Below are 20,103 nucleotides of genomic sequence, written 5' to 3'. Positions count from 1 at the left end.
CTAGCACATGCAAGTTCAAGTGTAAATACAGAAAGTTGACCGGTAATCCGGATACCTATAGCCTACAGAAAAACGCTATGGATAGATTAAGAAGCATTAGGGAACCTCGCGGCAGCTTCCGCGCGGTCATTTAGACTTCGTGGAACACAATTATGCGCGTGTATTTTATTAACTGAGAGGAAAGTTACGTGAAAATATACAATGGTTATAAATGGAAGTCATTTGAACAGTTCTTCGCCGGACCTAAAGGAGCAACCTCTGAACAGACCTCCTTGGGTCACTACAACTTTGGGTTGCTTCTTGATATTCACAATAGTGGTTGATATTCTTGGGAACCTTTTGGTGATCTTCTCCGTGTACAGGAACAAGAAACTGAGAAACGCAGGTGAGTGTTGAGAGCAGAAATGATTGGTCTGAGGATGTAAGGTAGTGTGCCTTAAATGTATCTTTGCCAATGGCATCAGCAAAAGAATGTGGTTTACTTTCGTATTCATTGTAACGATATGCCTTTGGTCTGTTTTCGTCCTTGGTTTTATGGAATTATTTACAATTGCTTGACATTGAAATTGAAATTATTTGAATGGCTCACAATTAACCGGTATCAAAAAAACTAAATAACAGTTTGCTGCCAGATTCCTCCAGCTTAGGCTACTGAAGACGGTACAGTTGTCTTTTCACTCATCCATGGATAACAAAGACATTATCGTCTGCCGGTGAACGCTGATGTTGAGCTCTCCATTGATAACGTGCAGGCTGTGCGCCCTTGTGCACGGTGCACCTCACGCTGACGCGAACGCGGAGGCGATTTTACTCCGCGTAGGTTACTTACCCCTACAGTCCTTTCCATAACAGAGACAAAATCCTTACTGTTGTTCCATGATGCAAGTATTTTAGAGATGTTATGGAAAGTGAGCTATCCGAAGACTGAGAATGTCATGAGGAGGCTCCATGGAAATAATGAACAACGATGTTAGCGAACGCTTGTTTTTACGCATTTCATTTTGCATACTTTGCTTTCTTCACGAAACAAGTAGGCTATATTTTTCCGTGCTGTGTGATCTTAGTTCTTGTGACAGACTCGATGTTATCACATCCCGTAGTCGCTATGTCTGCAAGAGATTGAGTTAACCGGTGTACCATATCTGCCTCGGTGCTTTACGGTGAGAATAGAAAAGTAGGCTAGACTTCAGAAACATTGCCATTCAGTGACCGGGATGCATGAATGGGAGTCGGATTTGCAACTGCCTGTCTTCTAGCTTTCAATGAATTTCTGACTTAAGTTGTCATTGTGAACAATTCCTAGTACACAGCCTAACTGAAATTTTGCTCACTGAATTTCTATAAGATAATACAAATAGACGGCGCATTTGCCGCCCAGCTTGTGTATTTGGGTCAACAACACTGTAATGATATCCAAATAATAGTTGACGTGCACATCAAACTGGCTACATGTTATAGGCCTAGATGGCGCAGGGAATGCATTTGCTTTGTTTATCAAGGCGATATCAAATTCAACTTTAACCAGGATTCAGTCAGCGAATTTGAGCAAATTCCATCACTACTGAAACACGAGGGATATTTTACGAAAGCAACCTTACAACATGCAAAGTCGCCTAGGCTACTCTTTGTAAATTTACAATTGGAATGTGAAGGACAGAATGGGATTCATTTTGCGTTTCCTCCTTTCATATCCTCGTCAAGCTCCCCCTCATATATTAGGCTATATTATAGGCTACTGCTCTTGGTCCATATCGTAATCCCCTTTCCCCTCACAAACTGTACTCTGAATTATGCAAGAGTCCACTGCTATCCTGGTTCTAGGTCTTTTATTAGAATATACAGGGACAACAGTTACATAAATATAGTTGCAGAAAATATTAGGCTATACTTAATTTATCTGTGCAAGACCTTTGAAACAGGGAATGTACAACATCCCTATTAGAATCAGAATAGCCTACTGTAATGAAATGAAATGTAATGCAATTATCTGCATAGTTTGTTCTTATTGACTTGTTGTATTCACCACTCCAAATTGTTGTATAGGCCTAAAAACAATACAAACAAGGACTAAAAGATGATAGCCTTAAAATCAGTCTATCTCTCTCCCTCTCTCCCTCTCTCTCTCTCTCTCTCTCTCTCTCTCTCTCAATTTACCATAGACTACCTCACAAAAACCCATCATTTGTCCAAGCATTACAAATGCACATGTCACTAATAATAGGCTACACTTTATTAACAGGAAGGAAAGCAAAACACTGACTGTGGAGCCTGTAGTTGTTAGAATGCCCATGTACATCTTTTTTCGCAGGTACAGCAGGTATTACATTTTACTTTGTCAGGAGTTTTCATTCATGGATAGCCTAAGCCATGCCAAACTCCTTTGCTATCCAGAGGATGGTGAGACTTGCCAAGGATGATCAATGCTTGTGTCAACTTGACATCAACTTGGTAGGGATTGCTTTCAAGTTAGTCACGACAATGAAGAATATTAACAATACAGTGTGATCCTAAGTAGGCTATTTCTTCCTTTCCTCTCCAACTGTACACTAAAAGAGTGATATGCTCTCTCTCTCTCTCTCTCTCTCTCTCTCTCTCTCTCTCTCTCTCTCTCTCTCTCTCTCTCTCTCTCTCTCTCTCGCTGTGTGTGTGTGTGTGTGTGTGTGTGTGTGTGTGTGTGTGTGTGTGTGTGTGTGTGTGTGTGTGTGTGTGTGTGTGTGTGTGTGTGTGTGTGTGTGTCGCTGTGTGTGTGGCTGTGTATGTGACTCTGCCTGTGTCTGTGTCTGTGTCTCTGTGTATATGTGTGTGTACAGAGTATTGGTCAAGTGAGAGAGGAAGAGCATTATTCTCATCCCCTCTGTGTAATCTATCTGGCAGCTGGTAGTTTTGGTTGTATGTGGAATGGCACCAAAACAAATTAGAAGCTCACGCTGCACATAGCTTTCTACTGCTCAACAAAACAACTGAATCGGACTTTATTAACTCTCACAGAATACCGTTCAAGAGCAACCTTGCCTTAAGTCACTGGCATAGTGCCCTTCTTCCCCCACCCAATGCATACACATGCATATACACACACACACACACACACATACAAACACACAGACACACATGCACGCGCACATGCAAACGCACATGCACACACACACACATGCACACACACGCAGACACATACACACACACACACACACTCGCGCATGCACACGCACATCCACACACACACACACACGATGGCTGATGGATGGGGGAGGGGGGTTGTTGTGGGCCAGGGCTGAAGGGATTTGAAGCTGCGTGGCTCTTAGCGCATCGCATCGCATCCTCCTCTGCTCTGCTCTGCTCTGCTCTGCTTCCGGCCAGCCCCATCTCAGCAGCAGCACTAGCAGCATAATCTCAGCTGCCTCCAACTCTTTCCATCCTTCTCCTATTCTCCCTCGGCCAGACAGTCCACGCACACACAGACACACAGACACACACACACATGTACAAACACAAACACACACACACACATACACGTACACACACACACGTACAAACACACGCATGCACACACACAGACACAGAGACAGACAGACACCCACACAGCCACACAGCCACACACACACACGCACCTTTTCTCTCCCACACCTTCCTTCCATCCTGTCATTCTATCCTGTCCTGTCACTCCTTCGTCTTTCCTCTCCATCCTCTGCCTGTTCATCTCTCCTCTTCCCACTCTCCTGTCTCCATCCTTGCCTCTTCCCACTCTCCCGTCTCCATGTCTCTGACTGGGCTCATAAGAGTGCTGATGTTGGCATTTGTAGGTCAGGGCTGGAGAGGGAATCGCTTGTCTTCCGATGTGATCCTCAGTGCCGCTGTATGCTCATTGCAGTCAGTATATCTGACCCATTGCTGCTTGCCGGGCCAGTGCTGCTGATCCCTCCGTGTTATGTGTATGGATCATGTGGACGCTGGTTTGAGGTCAGCGTTTCTGTTGACGAGCAGGGGAGCCCCCGAGGTCATTCGTTCTCTATACTTAATCATTACAATATTAATCATCACAGTGACAGTGTGTATTAATTGAGCGTTATGTTAGTACCAGTTGACCAAAATGTGCAGAAATCATTTTCACACTGTTAAAATTTGTTGGTAACGGAATGATTTCAATATTGCATTCAACATATCTAGTATGACTTCCTGACAAGTGGAAATGAATATTGTTTTAAAATAATTTGATAATGTTTCTGTTGTGTCTGCATGACGTGCACGCATGCATACATTCACGCACACAGGCACATACACACTATGGAACTGTGACATTTGACCTCCACTACCAAGAAATGCTTTCACTATGTGACTTTGCACCTTCCTACACTGCCTCACCAGAACTGGTTGGACACCTACACACACAACACATCATGCTGCTACAATGCTTGCACTTGAACAATCCGACTAACTGGACTGCAATGGACTATGCTATAGTATAGTATAGTATAGTATAGTATAGTATAGTATAGTATAGTATAGTATAGTATAGTATAGTATAGTATAGTATAGGATAGTGTTATATAGTATAGCATAGCCTTGCCTTATTCTTTTTGTATATTATTATTATTATCATCATTAGTGTTATTATTGTTATTATTATTATTATTATTATTATTGTTATTATTATTATTATTATTATTATTATTATTATTATTATTTCTTCTACTCTATTTTTCCCTATGTTAAATGTTCAATGTTAAATGTTTAGTTGTCATTCATCACTTTATTGTTTCTGGTTCATCATTGGTCCATGAAGGAAAATGATAATAAAAGCTGACTTGACTTGATACCTATCTGTGAAACGCACAGATTAAAATGATTATTATGTTAATATTATTATTATTATTATTATTATTATTATGATGATGGTGTTTTTAGCTGGTTGGATGGTTTGACGTATGAGACTGTTTGAGATGCTACGGTGAGCAGCATGAGGCAAGCTAACGCCGTAATGGGAACCCCTGACACGGCTTCCCATGATTCCCAATATGCTTGCTCCAGTTTCATTTGTCTCCAGAGATCCATGCATGATTTAATTTTTTAAATACTTACGTCACAATTACAACACTGTGTTCCCTGTATAGGGCTTCTTTTGGCTGCAAGCCCTGGGGCTGTATTGTTTTTAGGATAACCGCAGCCTTCACGTTCATCAGGAGGGCAGTGTTTATTGTTGTAGCTCCATGTGAAGAAAACGTTTTCGGTCACTTGATGCCGAGCTGTGGCAGGGGTCTTGTAGAATTTCCTTGCTACACACTTCTCCACTCTTCGGCATCTCCCTCAGGTGATGTAAGCAGAGAAGCCCAGAAACATCACGGGAATTTAAGATGACAAACAAAGCCGAAGATCTCATTACATTAAAAAGTGCTTTCAAAGTCTTAGGCTGAAAAGCCCTTTTTTTATCTTAAACTGCTATGGTCAGCAACCAGTGCGGTTTAATTTTATCAAGCTGTAGCGTTAAATGGGTAATGACTGACAATCCTTTGGTGGGAAAGTCTTGGCCTGTCATGAGGATGAGATGGTCTGTTTGGACATGAGTTTTATGAGGTCATGTCCAGGGCATGGGTTTTCAACCTATAGGGTTATTGCAGGGAAGGATCTAGCCATTTTTGGGCCCTATGCGAAATATAAACATGGGGCCCTCATGAGTCATTGTGTAGACATAAAATGATGTGTTTTGTACTGTTTTAGTGTTTCATCTCATACATATCTTTCATTACATAGGCTTACCTAATTTGTTTGTGTTTACCGCGACTGGTGTGACAGTTGGGGGCCCTATGGAGGACAGATTTGGTCGGGGCCTTAGGCAATTGCCTATATTTGCCTCATGGAAGGTCCGCCTATAGGGTTATTGCACTGCTGAGAGAGAGAGAGAGAGAGAGAGAGAGAGAGAGAGAGAGAGAGAGAGAGAGAGCTACAGCTGCTGTGCATGACTTCAAGTATATGACTATAAGAGCACTCTCAGAAATAAAGGTGCAGAACTCGTCACTGTGGCAGTACCCTCAAGGGGAGTACCATTGCGTCGCTTGGGTGGTACCTCGAAAAAGAGGTGACAGATGCACATCAGTCGACATTGTAAGAAACAGAACGCATTTCTTTTTTGGGGTACCAATCAAGCGACACGATGGTACTCCCCTTGAAGGTACTGCCACGACGAGTTCTGTACCTTTATTTCTGAGAGTGTACAGTAATACACAATGGGCCCAAACCGTCTGTGTATTAATAGAATAATGGCGGGTCAACACACAGACAGATGGAAAGTTATGTCAGGTGTTTACAGTTAAGGACTACCACTAAAAAAAAACGAAAATAGAAAAGAGGAAGTAGAACTGGAGTCCGGTATACTTTCAAAGTGGTTATTTATTATAAGCACACAACATAAAGCACAAATCACAAAGCAGTTGTCCTGTCTCTCTTTATGGCTTTTAGCCTTTTGAGTTGTCTTCATAGTATCTACTAGCTATGTCTCGGGCTATTGCTTGCCTTCATGTCTCTTTGCTTATGCTTTTCAGAGGAGTGAGGGGCAGTAGGTCTCTAAACATCAGAAAGGACACAGGATGCAGGATGCAGTGTCCTCCTTCTCCTTGCACACAAACTCTCTCTCTCTCTCTCTCTCTCTCACACACACACACACACACACACACACGACAGACAGACAGACAGACAGACAGACAGACAGACGCACGCACGCACGCACGCACGCACGCACGCACACACACACACACACAGAGACAGACAGACAGACAGACACACACACACACACACACACACACACACACACAAACACAGACCAAGGCAGTTTTTGGTGTCTTGCTGAGAATATGGCCCAGTCTTCCTCGATAGTACTTGGTGTGTCAGATGAGTCAGCCATATAACAAAGCAAATGGGACAGTAGGGCCCAATATCAGGGGTGATGCAGTGCAGAACAAGGTAGGCCTATACAAGCAATGGAACAGATCACTGAACAGATCACCATGTGGATCATTCTGTCCAGGGCATGGAATATCACTGCCTTTTTGAAAACAGTAACTACTGAATAGTAACTCTTCTACATGCTGTAATGCATTAATGTTTCTCGAGGTACTTGTATAAGGCTTCTTACTGCACAGGCCATGGCAGAATGTTTTTTTGAGTACCCGGATGTGGCGCATGTAGCTGCAGCGACTCCTTACTCTCCCAACTCGCAGTGTTTATTTGTGTTATAATGTGTCATTCGAAATGTCTATCGTCGGAAACTATGTCGGAACGCATGTACAGTCGGCAACAGCTGTTGCCGATAAGAATGGACAACTTAAGCGATGTATTGGATATACCAACAGAGACACTGGAAGAACTTGGGATACTACGGCGGCATACATCGGACCCGTCTGCTTCGCCTACATGGAGACGGCGAAAAGAGGTGCTCCAGAATTAGGAAGAGAGGCAAACGAGGTGGCGTCGAAACACGGCTTGCAGCCAACCCAACTCGTCCAGCAATACCATCAATTCTCTTGGCAAACGTAAGATCTATGGACAATAAGATGGATGACATACGGCTACTAAGATCAGCGAACAAAACTGTGAGGAACTGCTGTGTGACCGTGTTTACAGAATCATGGCTGAACGACGGCATACCCGACTCAGCTTTACAACTGGAGCAACTTACGTGCCACCGAGCGGACAGAGCCCTTGCAGAGAAAAAACGAGGGGGAGGAATATGTGTTTACACACATGATGCTTGGTGCAAAAATGCTACGGTGGTACAGAGACACTGCTCTCCACTAGTGGAGTTCATGATCATCAAATGCCGACCCTTCTATTTACCAAGAGAAATATCCGCCATTCTACTGGTCGCAGTTTACCTCGCTCCTAGCAACACCAACAGCGCCAGAAGCGAGGCAACTGAACGAGCTGCATCGGGGAATCAGTGAACAACAAGATGCACACCCAGATGCCTTCACAGTGGTCATGGAGATTTCAACCACGGAAATCTCAAAACAGTACTTCCAAAATTTCACCAACATGTTAACTTTCCAACAAGAGGACAAAACACCCTGGACTTTGTTTATACCCCAAAACAAGGAGCATACAAGGCAAAGCCCATCCCCCACATCGGCCTATCAGACCACCTAACGATTCTGCTACTGCCAGCCTACAGACAAAAGGTAAAACTCACCAAACCAGCTCTGAAGGAGGTGAAAAAATGGCCAGAGGGAGCCGTGTCACGACTACAAGACTGCTTTGAAACCACAGATTGGGACATGTTCAAAACAGCTGCCACCCACAGCAACCACATTGACATTGAGGAGTACACAGACACCGTGACCTCCTACATCACAACATGCATTGATGATGTTACAGAAATAAAACGCATCACCACCAGGGCCAACCAGAAGCCATGGTTCACAGGAGACGTTCACAGACTGCTGAGGGCCAGAGACAAAGCCTTCAGAGCAGGAGACGTAGCTGGCCTAAAAGCAGCAAGGGCAAACCTGTCCCAGGGCATCAGGAAAGCAAAAAAGGAATACTCGGACAAAATAACAACACACTTCAAAGACAGCAGATATGCACAGAGCCTGTGGCAGGGCATACAGGCCATCACGGACTATAAGCCTGCACCACGAAGCTGTGACAACAACACCTCTCTGCTAAACGACCTGAACAGTTTCTTTGCCCGTTTTGAAGCACAAAATGACACTCATCCACAGAAAACTCCCCCTCCCCCCCATGATCAACCCCTGTACCTGTCCTCTGCCAGTGTGAAGAGGACACTGGCCACCATCAACCCACGCAAAGCAGCTGGCCCAGACAACATACCTGGCCGAGTGTTGAAGGATTGTGCAGAAGAGCTGAAGGATGTCTTCACAGACATCTTTAACATCTCTCTGGAGCAAGCAGTCATCCCATCACTTTTCAAAGCTGCTACCATCATACCCGTGCCGAAGAAATCATCACCATCATGCTCCAATGACTACCGTCCTGTAGCACTGACGCCCATAATCATGAAGTGCTTCGAACGGCTAGTCCTGTCACACATCAAAGCCACCCTACCCCCCACCCTGGACCCCTACCAGTTCGCATACCGAGCCAAGCGATCCACGGAGGATGCAATCTGCTCTGCCCTCCATCCAGCCCTCACCCACTTGGACAATAAAGACTCATATGTGAGAATGCTGTTCATTGACTTCAGTTCAGCATTTAATACCATAATACCACAACAACTCATCAGAAAACTGGACAAACTAGGTTTCAGCACCTCCCTCTGCAACTGGCTGCTGGACTTCCTGATGAAGAGACCACAAGCAGTACGGGTAGGGAATAACACCTCAAGCACCCTGACCCTGAGCACGGGGGCTCCGCAAGGTTGTGTTCTCAGCCCCCTGCTGTTCACGCTGCTGACACATGACTGCACAACGACCCACAGCACTAACCATCTAGTGAAGTTTGCGGATGATACAACACTGGTGGGCCTCATCACTAAGGGCGATGAGACCCACTACAGAGAAGAAGTAGACCTGCTGGCCAGATGGTGCAAAGACAACAACCTCCTGCTGAATGTCAACAAGACCAAGGAGATTGTTGTCAACTTTCAGAGGGTCCAAAAACAACTGCCACCACTGACCATCGACGGTGATGCTGTGGAGAGAGTGAGCAGCACCAAGTTCCTTGGAGTGCACATCAGCGACGACCTCTCTTGGACCACCAACACTACATCACTGGCGAAGAAGGCCCCTCAGCGCGTCTCTACTTCTTGCGCAAACTAAAGATGGCAAGTGCTACACCCTCCATCATGACAACATTCTACAGAGGAACCATAGAGAGCGTCGTGTCCAGCTGCATCACAGTGTGGGGAGGAAGCCTGCACGGAGAAAAACAGGAAGACACTCCAGCGTGTTGTGAACACAGCGAAGAAGATCATTGGAGTACCACTCCCCTCCCTGCAGGACATTTACACCGCACGCCTCACCCGAAAAGCACTGATGATCATCAAAGACACAAGCCACCCTGCACACAAACTGTTCAGCCTCCTGCCCTCTGGAAAGAGGTACAGGCGCCTCCGTTCCCAGTACCACCAGGCTTGCAAGCAGCACGATGCATCAAGCAATCAAGATACTGAACACTCAACCACTCCCTTCACTGTCAGCCTCTAGCCAGCCAGGCCACTGACAACGCTCCCCCCCCTCATCCCCATCACCATATCTGCGACTGAACATTCCACCTGCACTACTACATCTGTGACTGAACTTTCAACCTGCACTAACTCAAAACATACACATGCACACACACACACAACACACAAACACGCACGCACACACACACACACACACACACACACACACACACACACACACACACACACACACAAGCACACTGCACTTTCTGCACTAAACCCAAACATACACACACTGACACAACTCATACTCACACACATACACACACACACAACACACACACACATACACAGGTACACACACACAGACGCACACCGCACTTTCTACCTGCACTCAGGCACACACACACACACACACACACACACACACACACACAACACACGCACACGCACAACAAAACACATACAAACACACACACACACACACATACTGCTGCTGGTGTATTTAATAAAAACCTTTTTTAATTATTTATTTCTTCAAATGCTACTATTACTATGTCAGAACGCTATAAAGGACTTTTAGAAAAAGAACAACAAAATACCTCCTCTTAATGTATGTTCTCTACAAGTCTTCTGTTGTCCAGTCTTGCACTTTAAATGTCTGTATGAGCAATGTCTACGTCCATACTGTCTATGTCCATGTATGAGTACTGTCTATGTCTATACTGTCTATGTCCTTACCTAGATTAGTCTATGTCTGCATGGGAGAGCAAGAAACGCAATTTCAAATTCTTTGTATGACCAGTGCATGTAAAGAAATTGACAATAAACTTGACTTGACTTGACTTGACTTGAGAATGTTCTGTTTCTAAGTATGTTTACTATAGTGGCAAGCTTGGTAATGTTTGGTGTGGGTGGTGGGGACATGTCCATACCAATTTAGAGATGAACCAAGCTTGTCCCCACCACTTTTTCATAATGCAAAAATAGCGAACCTGGACAATCTAAGCCAAAACTGCACCTTTGGAGGCAAGATCCCAATACCTGTAAGTAGTCTACTGATGGCATCACATACGTCCAGAAAGTGACCCGTCCCATTATGGTATTCCCTTTACTTCAGACCTGAAGTTATGCCTGTGTCACTTAGCTGGGCAGGTAGCCAGCCAAACCCAACCAGTGTTTGTCGGAGCTCCTAAATCAGCTACTGTATGGATCAGTGTTAGAGCATATTTTCTGGTGGGCTGCTATAAAAGTGTTAGAATGATGGACAGCACCTAAAACCAGATGAGAGTCAGGCAAGGCGTTAGCCATCTTGCAATCTCTGGACCCAGAATGAATTTGGGGTTGCTAAGAGTGTTCCCTCGTGTTCCATCAACTTCCTCCATGAAATAAATTTGAGATAATTTACATAAGCTGTCCATGGAAAATGCTGACAGTACCAGTAATGCATTTTTTCTAGATTTGTTCTGTATTCACTGGTGTAAAACTAGTTTTGAGTGGGTCGTTCTTGGTAGTTGGCCAAATTCATGTCAGACCAGGGCCAGAGCCAGGGCCATGGTAGGACCTTGCCAGTGTCATAGATCTAATCAGACCAACTAAATACACACTATATCTGAACACAGAGCCTGCAGGAACGGCAGCACTCGAAATGACGAATATGGGTACAGGATTTTAGAACTCGTTTTGCTTTTGTGAAGCACAATATACCATGCCTCTTTTCCACTGCCGATTTTCTGGTAGGCCTATACAGCTCAACACAGCGCGACTCGGCCACCACTTTTTGCTTCACGATTGAGCCTATTTGGAAAGCAAAAAGTGGCAGGCGAGTCACGCTTTGTCGAGCTGTAGGCTTACCAGAAAACTGGCAGTGGAAAAGAGGCATAAGTCTCACTGAGCACAGATGCAATGTGGGCTTCAACTATTTGACAAGTTTGTTTTTGCCCTTCATATTATAAGTGGCTGTAGTGATGCTCTTGACAAATTGCAGATGGATAACATCTGCCTATTTACCTGAAACCTCTGTTAGCTGTGAATATGCCAGATCAGTAGTGATGTTGTCAATGCAGTGCAGTGCCCTAAATTTGCCCCTAGGTCTACTCTCCTCCCCTTGTCCCTTGTTGTGAGACAGCAGAGGCTGCCGAGACCGGTAGTGCAAGTGTCAGCCTTTGCCATCTGTGGAGGGAAACACTTTAAGCTGTGTTGACACTGCAGCCAAGAGTGTTCATTCATGGCCTGTTAATTTCATTCCGGACTCATTCTTTCTCAATCTCTGTGTCTGTCTCTGTGTCTGTCTCTCTCCCTCCCTCTCTCTCTGACACTTACACTTGCTGACTGCTCTCACTCACCTGGGCCTTTTTTCACTCACTTTCTGCCCTTCACATCGCTGTGCTTGTCTCTGCTCATTGCTGTGCTGTTCTTTCAGGGTCTCCCTTTACCCCCAGTTCTCTCTGTCTTTCTTGTCCTTTTCCTTTCCTCCACTGTGCCTTCCAGGCCCATTGACAGGTTTGGTTGGGCCCAGGGCAAAGTCATCTGAAAGGACCCCCCCCAACCAATACATGCAATGCAACGGGGACCCATTCCTGGGCCCCTCATCTCCCTGGGCCCGGGACAACTGACCCCCTTGTCCCCCCGTCAGCTTCCCTGGTACCTAATATTGCCTTTGTTATTTGAGCTCATTGAGGGTACATGAATCAATCTACTGTATTTTTTAGTGCTTGGGCTACCCTGTGGGCGTGGTGGGTGCAGGGTGTTATTGTACTCTGACTTTAATCACCCACCAACCCATCAGTCTCCTGATCACTCTTGGTCACAAGCTGACGGGGGGCTTTTGTTTAGCTGCCAATGGACTGACTCTCATTTTTGGAATTAATGTTGGCCTTCTGGTCCCAGACCAGCACGCTCATTTGTTGATTGATTTATGCTGTTCATCAATACTGTAAAAAAAATTGTGAATGAATAAAGTAAACATATAGTGGGATTGAACGTCTTTTCACATCTTCTCAAAGTGCCCATCAAAAGAAGAAGGTTTTCAGAAACATTGTAGTATGAACAGGGTGCGATTTTTAGGGGGGGGGGGGGGGGGGATTGATATGGCCACTTTTTCTACATGATTTTAATCACAGTTCAATGTAATTCCATTGATCTCGATTAAAATCTGAAAAATATCCCCCCTTCTGGTTTTCCGACAAATCGCACCCTGAGTATGAATGTGTTTGTATGCAGAGGTCTAGGATGCCCAGGGATAAGAGTGATTGGAATCCCAGTGAAGGGAATTTTACTATGTCTCAAAAGGCACAAAACATAGGAAAGTAACCAAAGCCAATTTCAAACATGGGAAAATCGTCCAGCATTTTCTTGAAGGGGAGGAAATCTATACTGAGGCCATTGAAACGCCTTAGATTCCGTATTCTTTCATCTATAAATGGCTCTCTGTCTGTAAATCTGATCAATAACAAAACAGACTGCTCTGAGCTTTGTTGGAATGCGTTTTAACCTTGTAGTTTTAGATGTGATGGTGTGGCCATTACTAGAGGAGGGATAAGTGTTATTCTGACTATCATGCCAACAAGCTTGACTCTTTGGTCCAGTGGTCAGAGGTCTCCCCTTCATCACAGACGGTGTCTGAAGCGTGAGGCCTTTCCGTATGGCAACTGGCAGGTTCAGCCATTACGTGAGCTGTCAGTCCACCAGAGGAACCCCAGGGATTACTGTGAGTGACCATGATGTGAAGGTGAGTGAAACGTGTTAGCGACATGTAGAAGAATGGGAATTGCGTGAGGGACACCTCGAGTGTCGAAACATAGGGGTAGCATATCCAAGGGGTAAGGCAGTGTGAGGATGTCCAACAAGGCCGCATTATCCATAAGGATCAGCGGCATCAAGTGGCACCCAGAGGCACCAACCATTCACAGCCAGTTATGGGGGCACCACATGACGCAAACTCTACAAATATTGTTCATTAAGGGGGCACCTGCGAGTTGTAGAGTCTGGGGGCACCACAGAGTCTTATTACGGTCCTGATGTCCACCATTAGGGTTGTGGGAGTGTCATGACTATCATGTAAATGAGTCTCGCCGTTTGGTGTAGCTGTCAGTTGTGTACTCGGACGGCCCACAGACTCCGTGTTTCCGTACCTTTAATATTATGAATCCATTTTGTGATTGAAGGACCTATGCCTCACCCCCAATGTCGCCAGGTTTGCCCATCAATACCTTTTTAAAATGTATGGCGTTTAAAAGCAACTGATTAGCCACGTCGAATGATTGTTTGATAAATATCCCTTCTGCCCACAGTACTGTTTGCACACACTACTGCCTGACTAATGGCTCTTTTCCTCTGCCTGTTTTCTGGTAGGCCTACAGCTCGACACAGCGCGACTCGGATGCCACTTTTTGCTTTATGATTGAGTTGTGTCGTGCCTATTCGAAAAGCAAAAAGTGGCGGCCGCGACGCGTTTTGTCGAGCTGTAGGCCTACCAGAAAAAAGAAACATTACTACCGGTATTCACACTGTTTTCAGTTCACCCTCTGTTCATTGATTGGCCTTTACACATCCATGGTTGGGGTGAAGTGGAGTAGAGTCACCTGGTGCAGCTGGGCCTGGCTGGAAGGGCCCCTGGAGAGACGTTTTTGAGAATTGTAAAGGGGAAAACGACCCAAAAGGAGTCAGTGTGATGTGTGCCATTGTAGTATCATGGTGGGGATGCAGGAGATCAGGATTTTAATTACTTTATTTAATAACTTAATTTACTTGCGTTGGATCGTCTGTCTGTCTGTCTGTCTGTCTGTCTGTCTGTCTGTCTGTCTGTCTGTCTGTTTGTTTGTCAGCAGAATAACTCAAAAACTTAAGAACGGAATTGGATGAAACTTTGTGGAGTTGTTGGAAATGAGTAACCAAAGGAACAAGTGATTAAATTTTGGTGTTGATCCGGATCACGAACCGGAACCAGGGTCCTCATTTATCAAGCATTCTTAGGCACAGATCTGTGTGAAGCATGCATGTGATCATTCCTGAGCAACTTGTGGGATTTTTTAACATGTACTTGAACGTAGAAATGTACCTAAATCTACATGCGTGCGAGTGGGAGAAACATGAAATTGCACATAATATTGACTGTGTCGTACACAGTTTGCTCTGAATGCCAATGGAGTATGACAGTGTGCTATTTGCCAGTTTTTCCATCCATTTATGTCTCCCTTCACTTATTTTGAAACACTATGTCCTCCTGTCGAAAGCACACTTCTGCCGCGGAAATGTTTCTATCTCTTTCCGCCAGCGCTTCGTGTGGTGTATGTGTCCGCATGTGCCCATGTGAGTCCATGTGTGTCCAAACAGGGTGGTGCTTCAAAATTAACATGGTATTTGAATGTATTTTAGTACCATAAATCGTTACTTGGAGGCGTTTCGGTATGCAAATTATTCGAGAGCGCCCGTGCACAGTGATTAGGAAGGTGTGGGATTTATCATGCGGAGGTGTGCGTAGGAGCAGCCAACACATGTTTGATAAATCCCGATTTTTCCGTACTTGCGACCAATATTTCACTTGTAGGACACAATTTAGAAGGCATTCTACGAACTGATGATAAATGAGGCCCCAGAACTTTTTAAAAGATTCTTCACCATTGCTAGCCTTAGCCTACAAATCAATTAATTCTGACATTCCAGTTTCTAACTCCACAAAAAGAGAGCAGAAAGACTTGCAATAAAAATAGGTTGTAACATAGTCAAATGTTCTATCAAACAGCTTCCTTGGAGGAGGACGGTCTGCACTCTCTGAGTGCATTTCTTGTTCACCATATTTTTTTGCCGGTGTGTCCTCATTCCCCATGACACCGCTGTCTGTTCAGATCATTCATGAATCCACCCCCTGCCGCTTGGAGCAGCCTGTGTGTCGTCAGGCCACACACCTGTGGAGCCGTTCTGCCAATAGTGCTTCATGTCAAAGTGCATGGGAGCTAACAGGGCTCACGCAAACCCCAGGGTTTACAAAATGCCTCCACATTTTTTTGATGGGTTAGCGTCTCTATTAGATTTTTTTTTTGCACTTCTAGCGTCTCTATTAGATTTTATTTTTTGCACTTCTGTATCTTATGGATGATAAGATAGCTGTTAATTTTCATTCGATTTATATGGGTCCAAGCGCAATGGATAAAATCTGGGAATTCATGAGCCTATGTTGGGTCCCTTCTTTGATAATTTGCTTTGTGATAAGGGGTAGCTTTCACCAAACGTTTTTTTTTTCTAACAGAAAAGTTTTGAAGTTATATCAGTTATATATTTGGGTGGGGCCTCTATATACTTTCAGCCACTACCTTGCCATTGTAACATATGAATATAGCCATTTCTTTATTTCTTATTTCTTTATTTACTTTATCATTGCAATAAACTATGGAGACGCTCAAAATTTCAGCAAATTCCCACAAAAGGGAGCACTGTGGCAAAATGTCCATATCTCATGTCCTTTGTGACAGCTGCAGAACTGCTTGGACCCCGATGATCACAGCTTGAGGTGATATTTTCCAGTGTGGGTGACCTAGAGCTCAGCTGTTCTTCTTAAACCCTGGTGAGCGAGTACAGTATTTTACAGAGTGGAGCTCCATCTGCTCACAGCCAAATGCAGACGCAGCACATGTCAAGCTCGCGGCAGAGAGATCACATACAATCTGAGTCCTGTAGGAGAACACAGCAAATGTGCACAGTACAGTACACACATTGTTAGTGCATGCCATCTGAAAGGTATGTGGCTGTACAGTATGTGGCTGTCTGAGAGAGAATTTATGCGTACTGACTGACACTCCTCATTCTAATAGCCAAGTGTACAGTATGCACATGTTCAATGACAGAGACATGTATGGCCAGACCAGTGTTTCTCAACAGGGGTGCTGGGGCACCGTTCAGGGGTGCCGCGGAAGCGTGGCTGATAAATAAAATTATGTAATATACTACATATTTGTCTAAATTGATAAGTTAATGCTAGTCAGTGGAATCTTTCATCTGCCATTTATGCACAATAAAGTAAATATAGGTCGCCCCAGTCAGCAGCAACTTCAAACGTAGGTCGTGTGACGTTTTCAAATGTGTTACTTTTCTAAGCTTGTGTGGTATCGGATGCGATGCCATGTTACGGCTTGTTGGTTTGGGGTGCCTTGAAATTTTTCATGAATTGAAAGGGTGCCTCGCCTAAAAAAAGGTTGAGAAACACTGGGCTAGACAACCACCACAGCAGGGTCGTATTAAGATGGCCTGGGGCCCCCAATAGGCTACAGGGCTGTGCAACTTCCCGGAAGGTAAATTTCACCACGTATTTACATAGTGTCATAACAATGAGCTAGGAATTAAGGATAGCATGTCTAACAACTAGTATTCTACATGACAGATGAAATTTTGAATATTGCATCCTCTCACAATTCTGCACATTTTCACTATTGGCCAATCAGGGGCCCCCTGGCAGGTGGGGGCCCGTAGGCTGCAGCCATATGTAGCCTGTGCGTTAATCTGGCCCTGCACCACAGAATATACATCCAGCACCTTGAGGCAGAGGCATAATAATGAGTTAGACGTCAAAAGACTGATCTTTACATTGTATATTAAATATTAATAGGCCTATAATAAATAAATAATACCCGTATTGGCCCAAATATAAGACGTAGTTTTTGTTCTAAAAATAGTGCTCTAAAAAGGGGGGTTGTCTTATTTCCGCGCGCTAGAGAAAAAAGTAAAAAAAAAATATAAAAAAATAATAAAAATTAAAAAATTCACTTAACCTGAATGCGACCATTAGTATATGCTTCACAACAATGCCACACAACTCAATAATGGATGGGTTAAGAGATTGTTTTGTCCATATCAAATTTGCAGATGCTTGTTTCGTTATGACTGTTGCACTCTATCAACTGTCAATGTCAACGCGATGCGGACGACAGTGCAAGGGGAAAAACACAAGTCAATCGCGGCTCGTTACTCTGCTTTTATTTGTGTTTGGTTTTACAGTCTCATCAGGAAAGCTTTGGTCGTTCTCTCTGGTCAGCCGACAACACCACTAGAAATAAAGAAATGAAGGGTGATTTGACGAACAACCTGTAGGCTAAGTTTTGGATGCTGTCATCAGCCAATCAATGGTCATCTGTGTGTGCGCGAGACAGCGGCGCCTTTGACAAGCGGTGCCTTTGACAAGCGGTGCATTTGACGATATGCCTCGCAACGATGCAGCAACACAGAATAATGGTTAGGGCAAGAGATTGTCTTGTTCATATAAAATCACTAGGAGTTTTACCCTTGGTACGAAATGAATATCAATCGGACTTCTAATGTCAACGTGGTTCTGATAGGCAGCGCATCGGTTTCAAGTGCAATGCGTCAATCTGCCTTTGGTCACGTTCGGTTTCTACAGTCCAACGGAAAACTTTGGATGCATAAAATGAACGGCGATTTGGCGAGACGGCTGCTGGTTAGATATTGCTGTCAACTAAGCATTTTGCAAAATCTGTGCATTGCACAATAGATTGCCTATCTCTACTGGTTGCCTGGCTGGCACAGACTAATGCTCTGAGTGTAGGCTATGTTGCGTCGCACTTTAAACAGGCGGGCCCAGGCGGCTGTAGCCTGTAGGTGCCTATTGGCGCTTGACAGGTGAAGTGAGTAAAGAAAGGAAAAGGATATGAGTAGCCATCTGTGGTCTTATGGAAATTCCATGAAGATTATATTGTGAAATTTCTTCTTTGTAAAAAGCCTCAGATTTGCCAACAAATTAAAAACTGCATTTTGAGAAAAGTTTCCAATGTGAAACAAAATTAAGTCTTCAAAAAACTTTTTTCCCCAAAACATGAGCCTGAAAATGGGGGGTCGTCTTATAATCAGGATCGTCTTATATTCGGGCTAATACGGTAATATAACAAATTTTGTTACATCCTTTATTAATGTTGCTTATATATAAACATGGTTTTAGAGGAAGCCTGCAAGTGATTGACAGCTGTCACTTGCTCCCTCCTTTCCCTTTCACCTGTCATGCGTGAAGGCTTTCCGAATTGTCCCCCACCTCCTCCAACACTTCCTATTTCACTAGAGCATCCAGCTACATTCCTCTGTACAAATGGGGGTAGAAGCAGATCTCATCGCGCATGATCTCGGCTTAAAGCAAGCCAAGACCGAGGCCAGCCAGCATGCCACACACACATTTTGTTCACCAAGCATTCAAGGGCAAACTAGTGGACTGGTGATATCATTTCAAACGCAAGGTCAGGTGGAGGCATGCAGAAGGTGTGTGCGTGTGTGCGTGCGTGTGTGCGTGCGTGCGTGCGTGCGTGCGTGCGTGCGTGCGCATGAAGCGGCATTGAGTACCAAGGAAAATGCTATGTAAAACGTATTAACAAGCTAGAACAGGACACCATGTTAAGGCCGGCTTGATTTTAATAGTTTTGGGGATGGAATTGGAGCAAGTTTAAATGGTGAAAAAAGTACAACAATTCGAAAGCATAAGAATCATACAGAGGCTGTAAACGCATACTTTTTCGGGGGGTGATATGAGGTTTTGCCGAATACAATGTTGATATTAGTGGACAGGAGGTTGTTGGTGAAAATAGAGAGCAGTAGACCCACTGTTGCTGCGTGGAGGAGAGATATTAACCGGTGGAGGGAGACAGGCTGCTTACACAAGGCGAGCCGACCAGAGCAGAGCAGCAGGAGGGGGAATCAGACAGATATAGACAGATTTACAACGTGTGTGGTCGTAAAATGGGAAAATAGCTTTTGGATACACCAGAGTTTGCTGTTGAATTAGATGGGTTTTAGCAGCCACCAGTGACGCCATAATGGCACCCATGAAAGAGTCCTTGCTGTTTGTGTGGGACGGTCATTAAAATAACATCAAATATGGCGGCTTAATTGTCCCTATTTCATTTTTATAGCATTGGAGGAGGAGAAGGAGAGAATCTTAATTTGCATATTTAGTCAAACGAGCTGCGTGTTTGAGTAAACTGGAGTGATGAATGGCTGTGATC

The 20,103-nt window shown here is 44.4% G+C and overlaps 1 protein-coding gene across 1 annotated transcript in view; it reads left to right on the top strand.

The window, feature by feature from the left end:
- mtnr1aa (melatonin receptor 1A a) overlaps positions 1-20,103 on the top strand; it is a 55,312-nt gene continuing 35,209 nt past the window's right edge. The window contains exon 1 of the mRNA XM_063219393.1: positions 1-385. Coding sequence (XP_063075463.1) covers positions 202-385 — 184 coding nt within the window. The 5' untranslated portion in view covers positions 1-201. The remainder of the gene's footprint in view (positions 386-20,103) is intronic.

This window comes from Engraulis encrasicolus, chromosome 16, assembly GCF_034702125.1.
Source record: "Engraulis encrasicolus isolate BLACKSEA-1 chromosome 16, IST_EnEncr_1.0, whole genome shotgun sequence".
NCBI classification, from domain to species: domain Eukaryota; kingdom Metazoa; phylum Chordata; class Actinopteri; order Clupeiformes; family Engraulidae; genus Engraulis; species Engraulis encrasicolus.
Note: the sequence above shows the minus strand (reverse complement) of the source record. Positions and strands in the feature narration are given on the sequence as shown.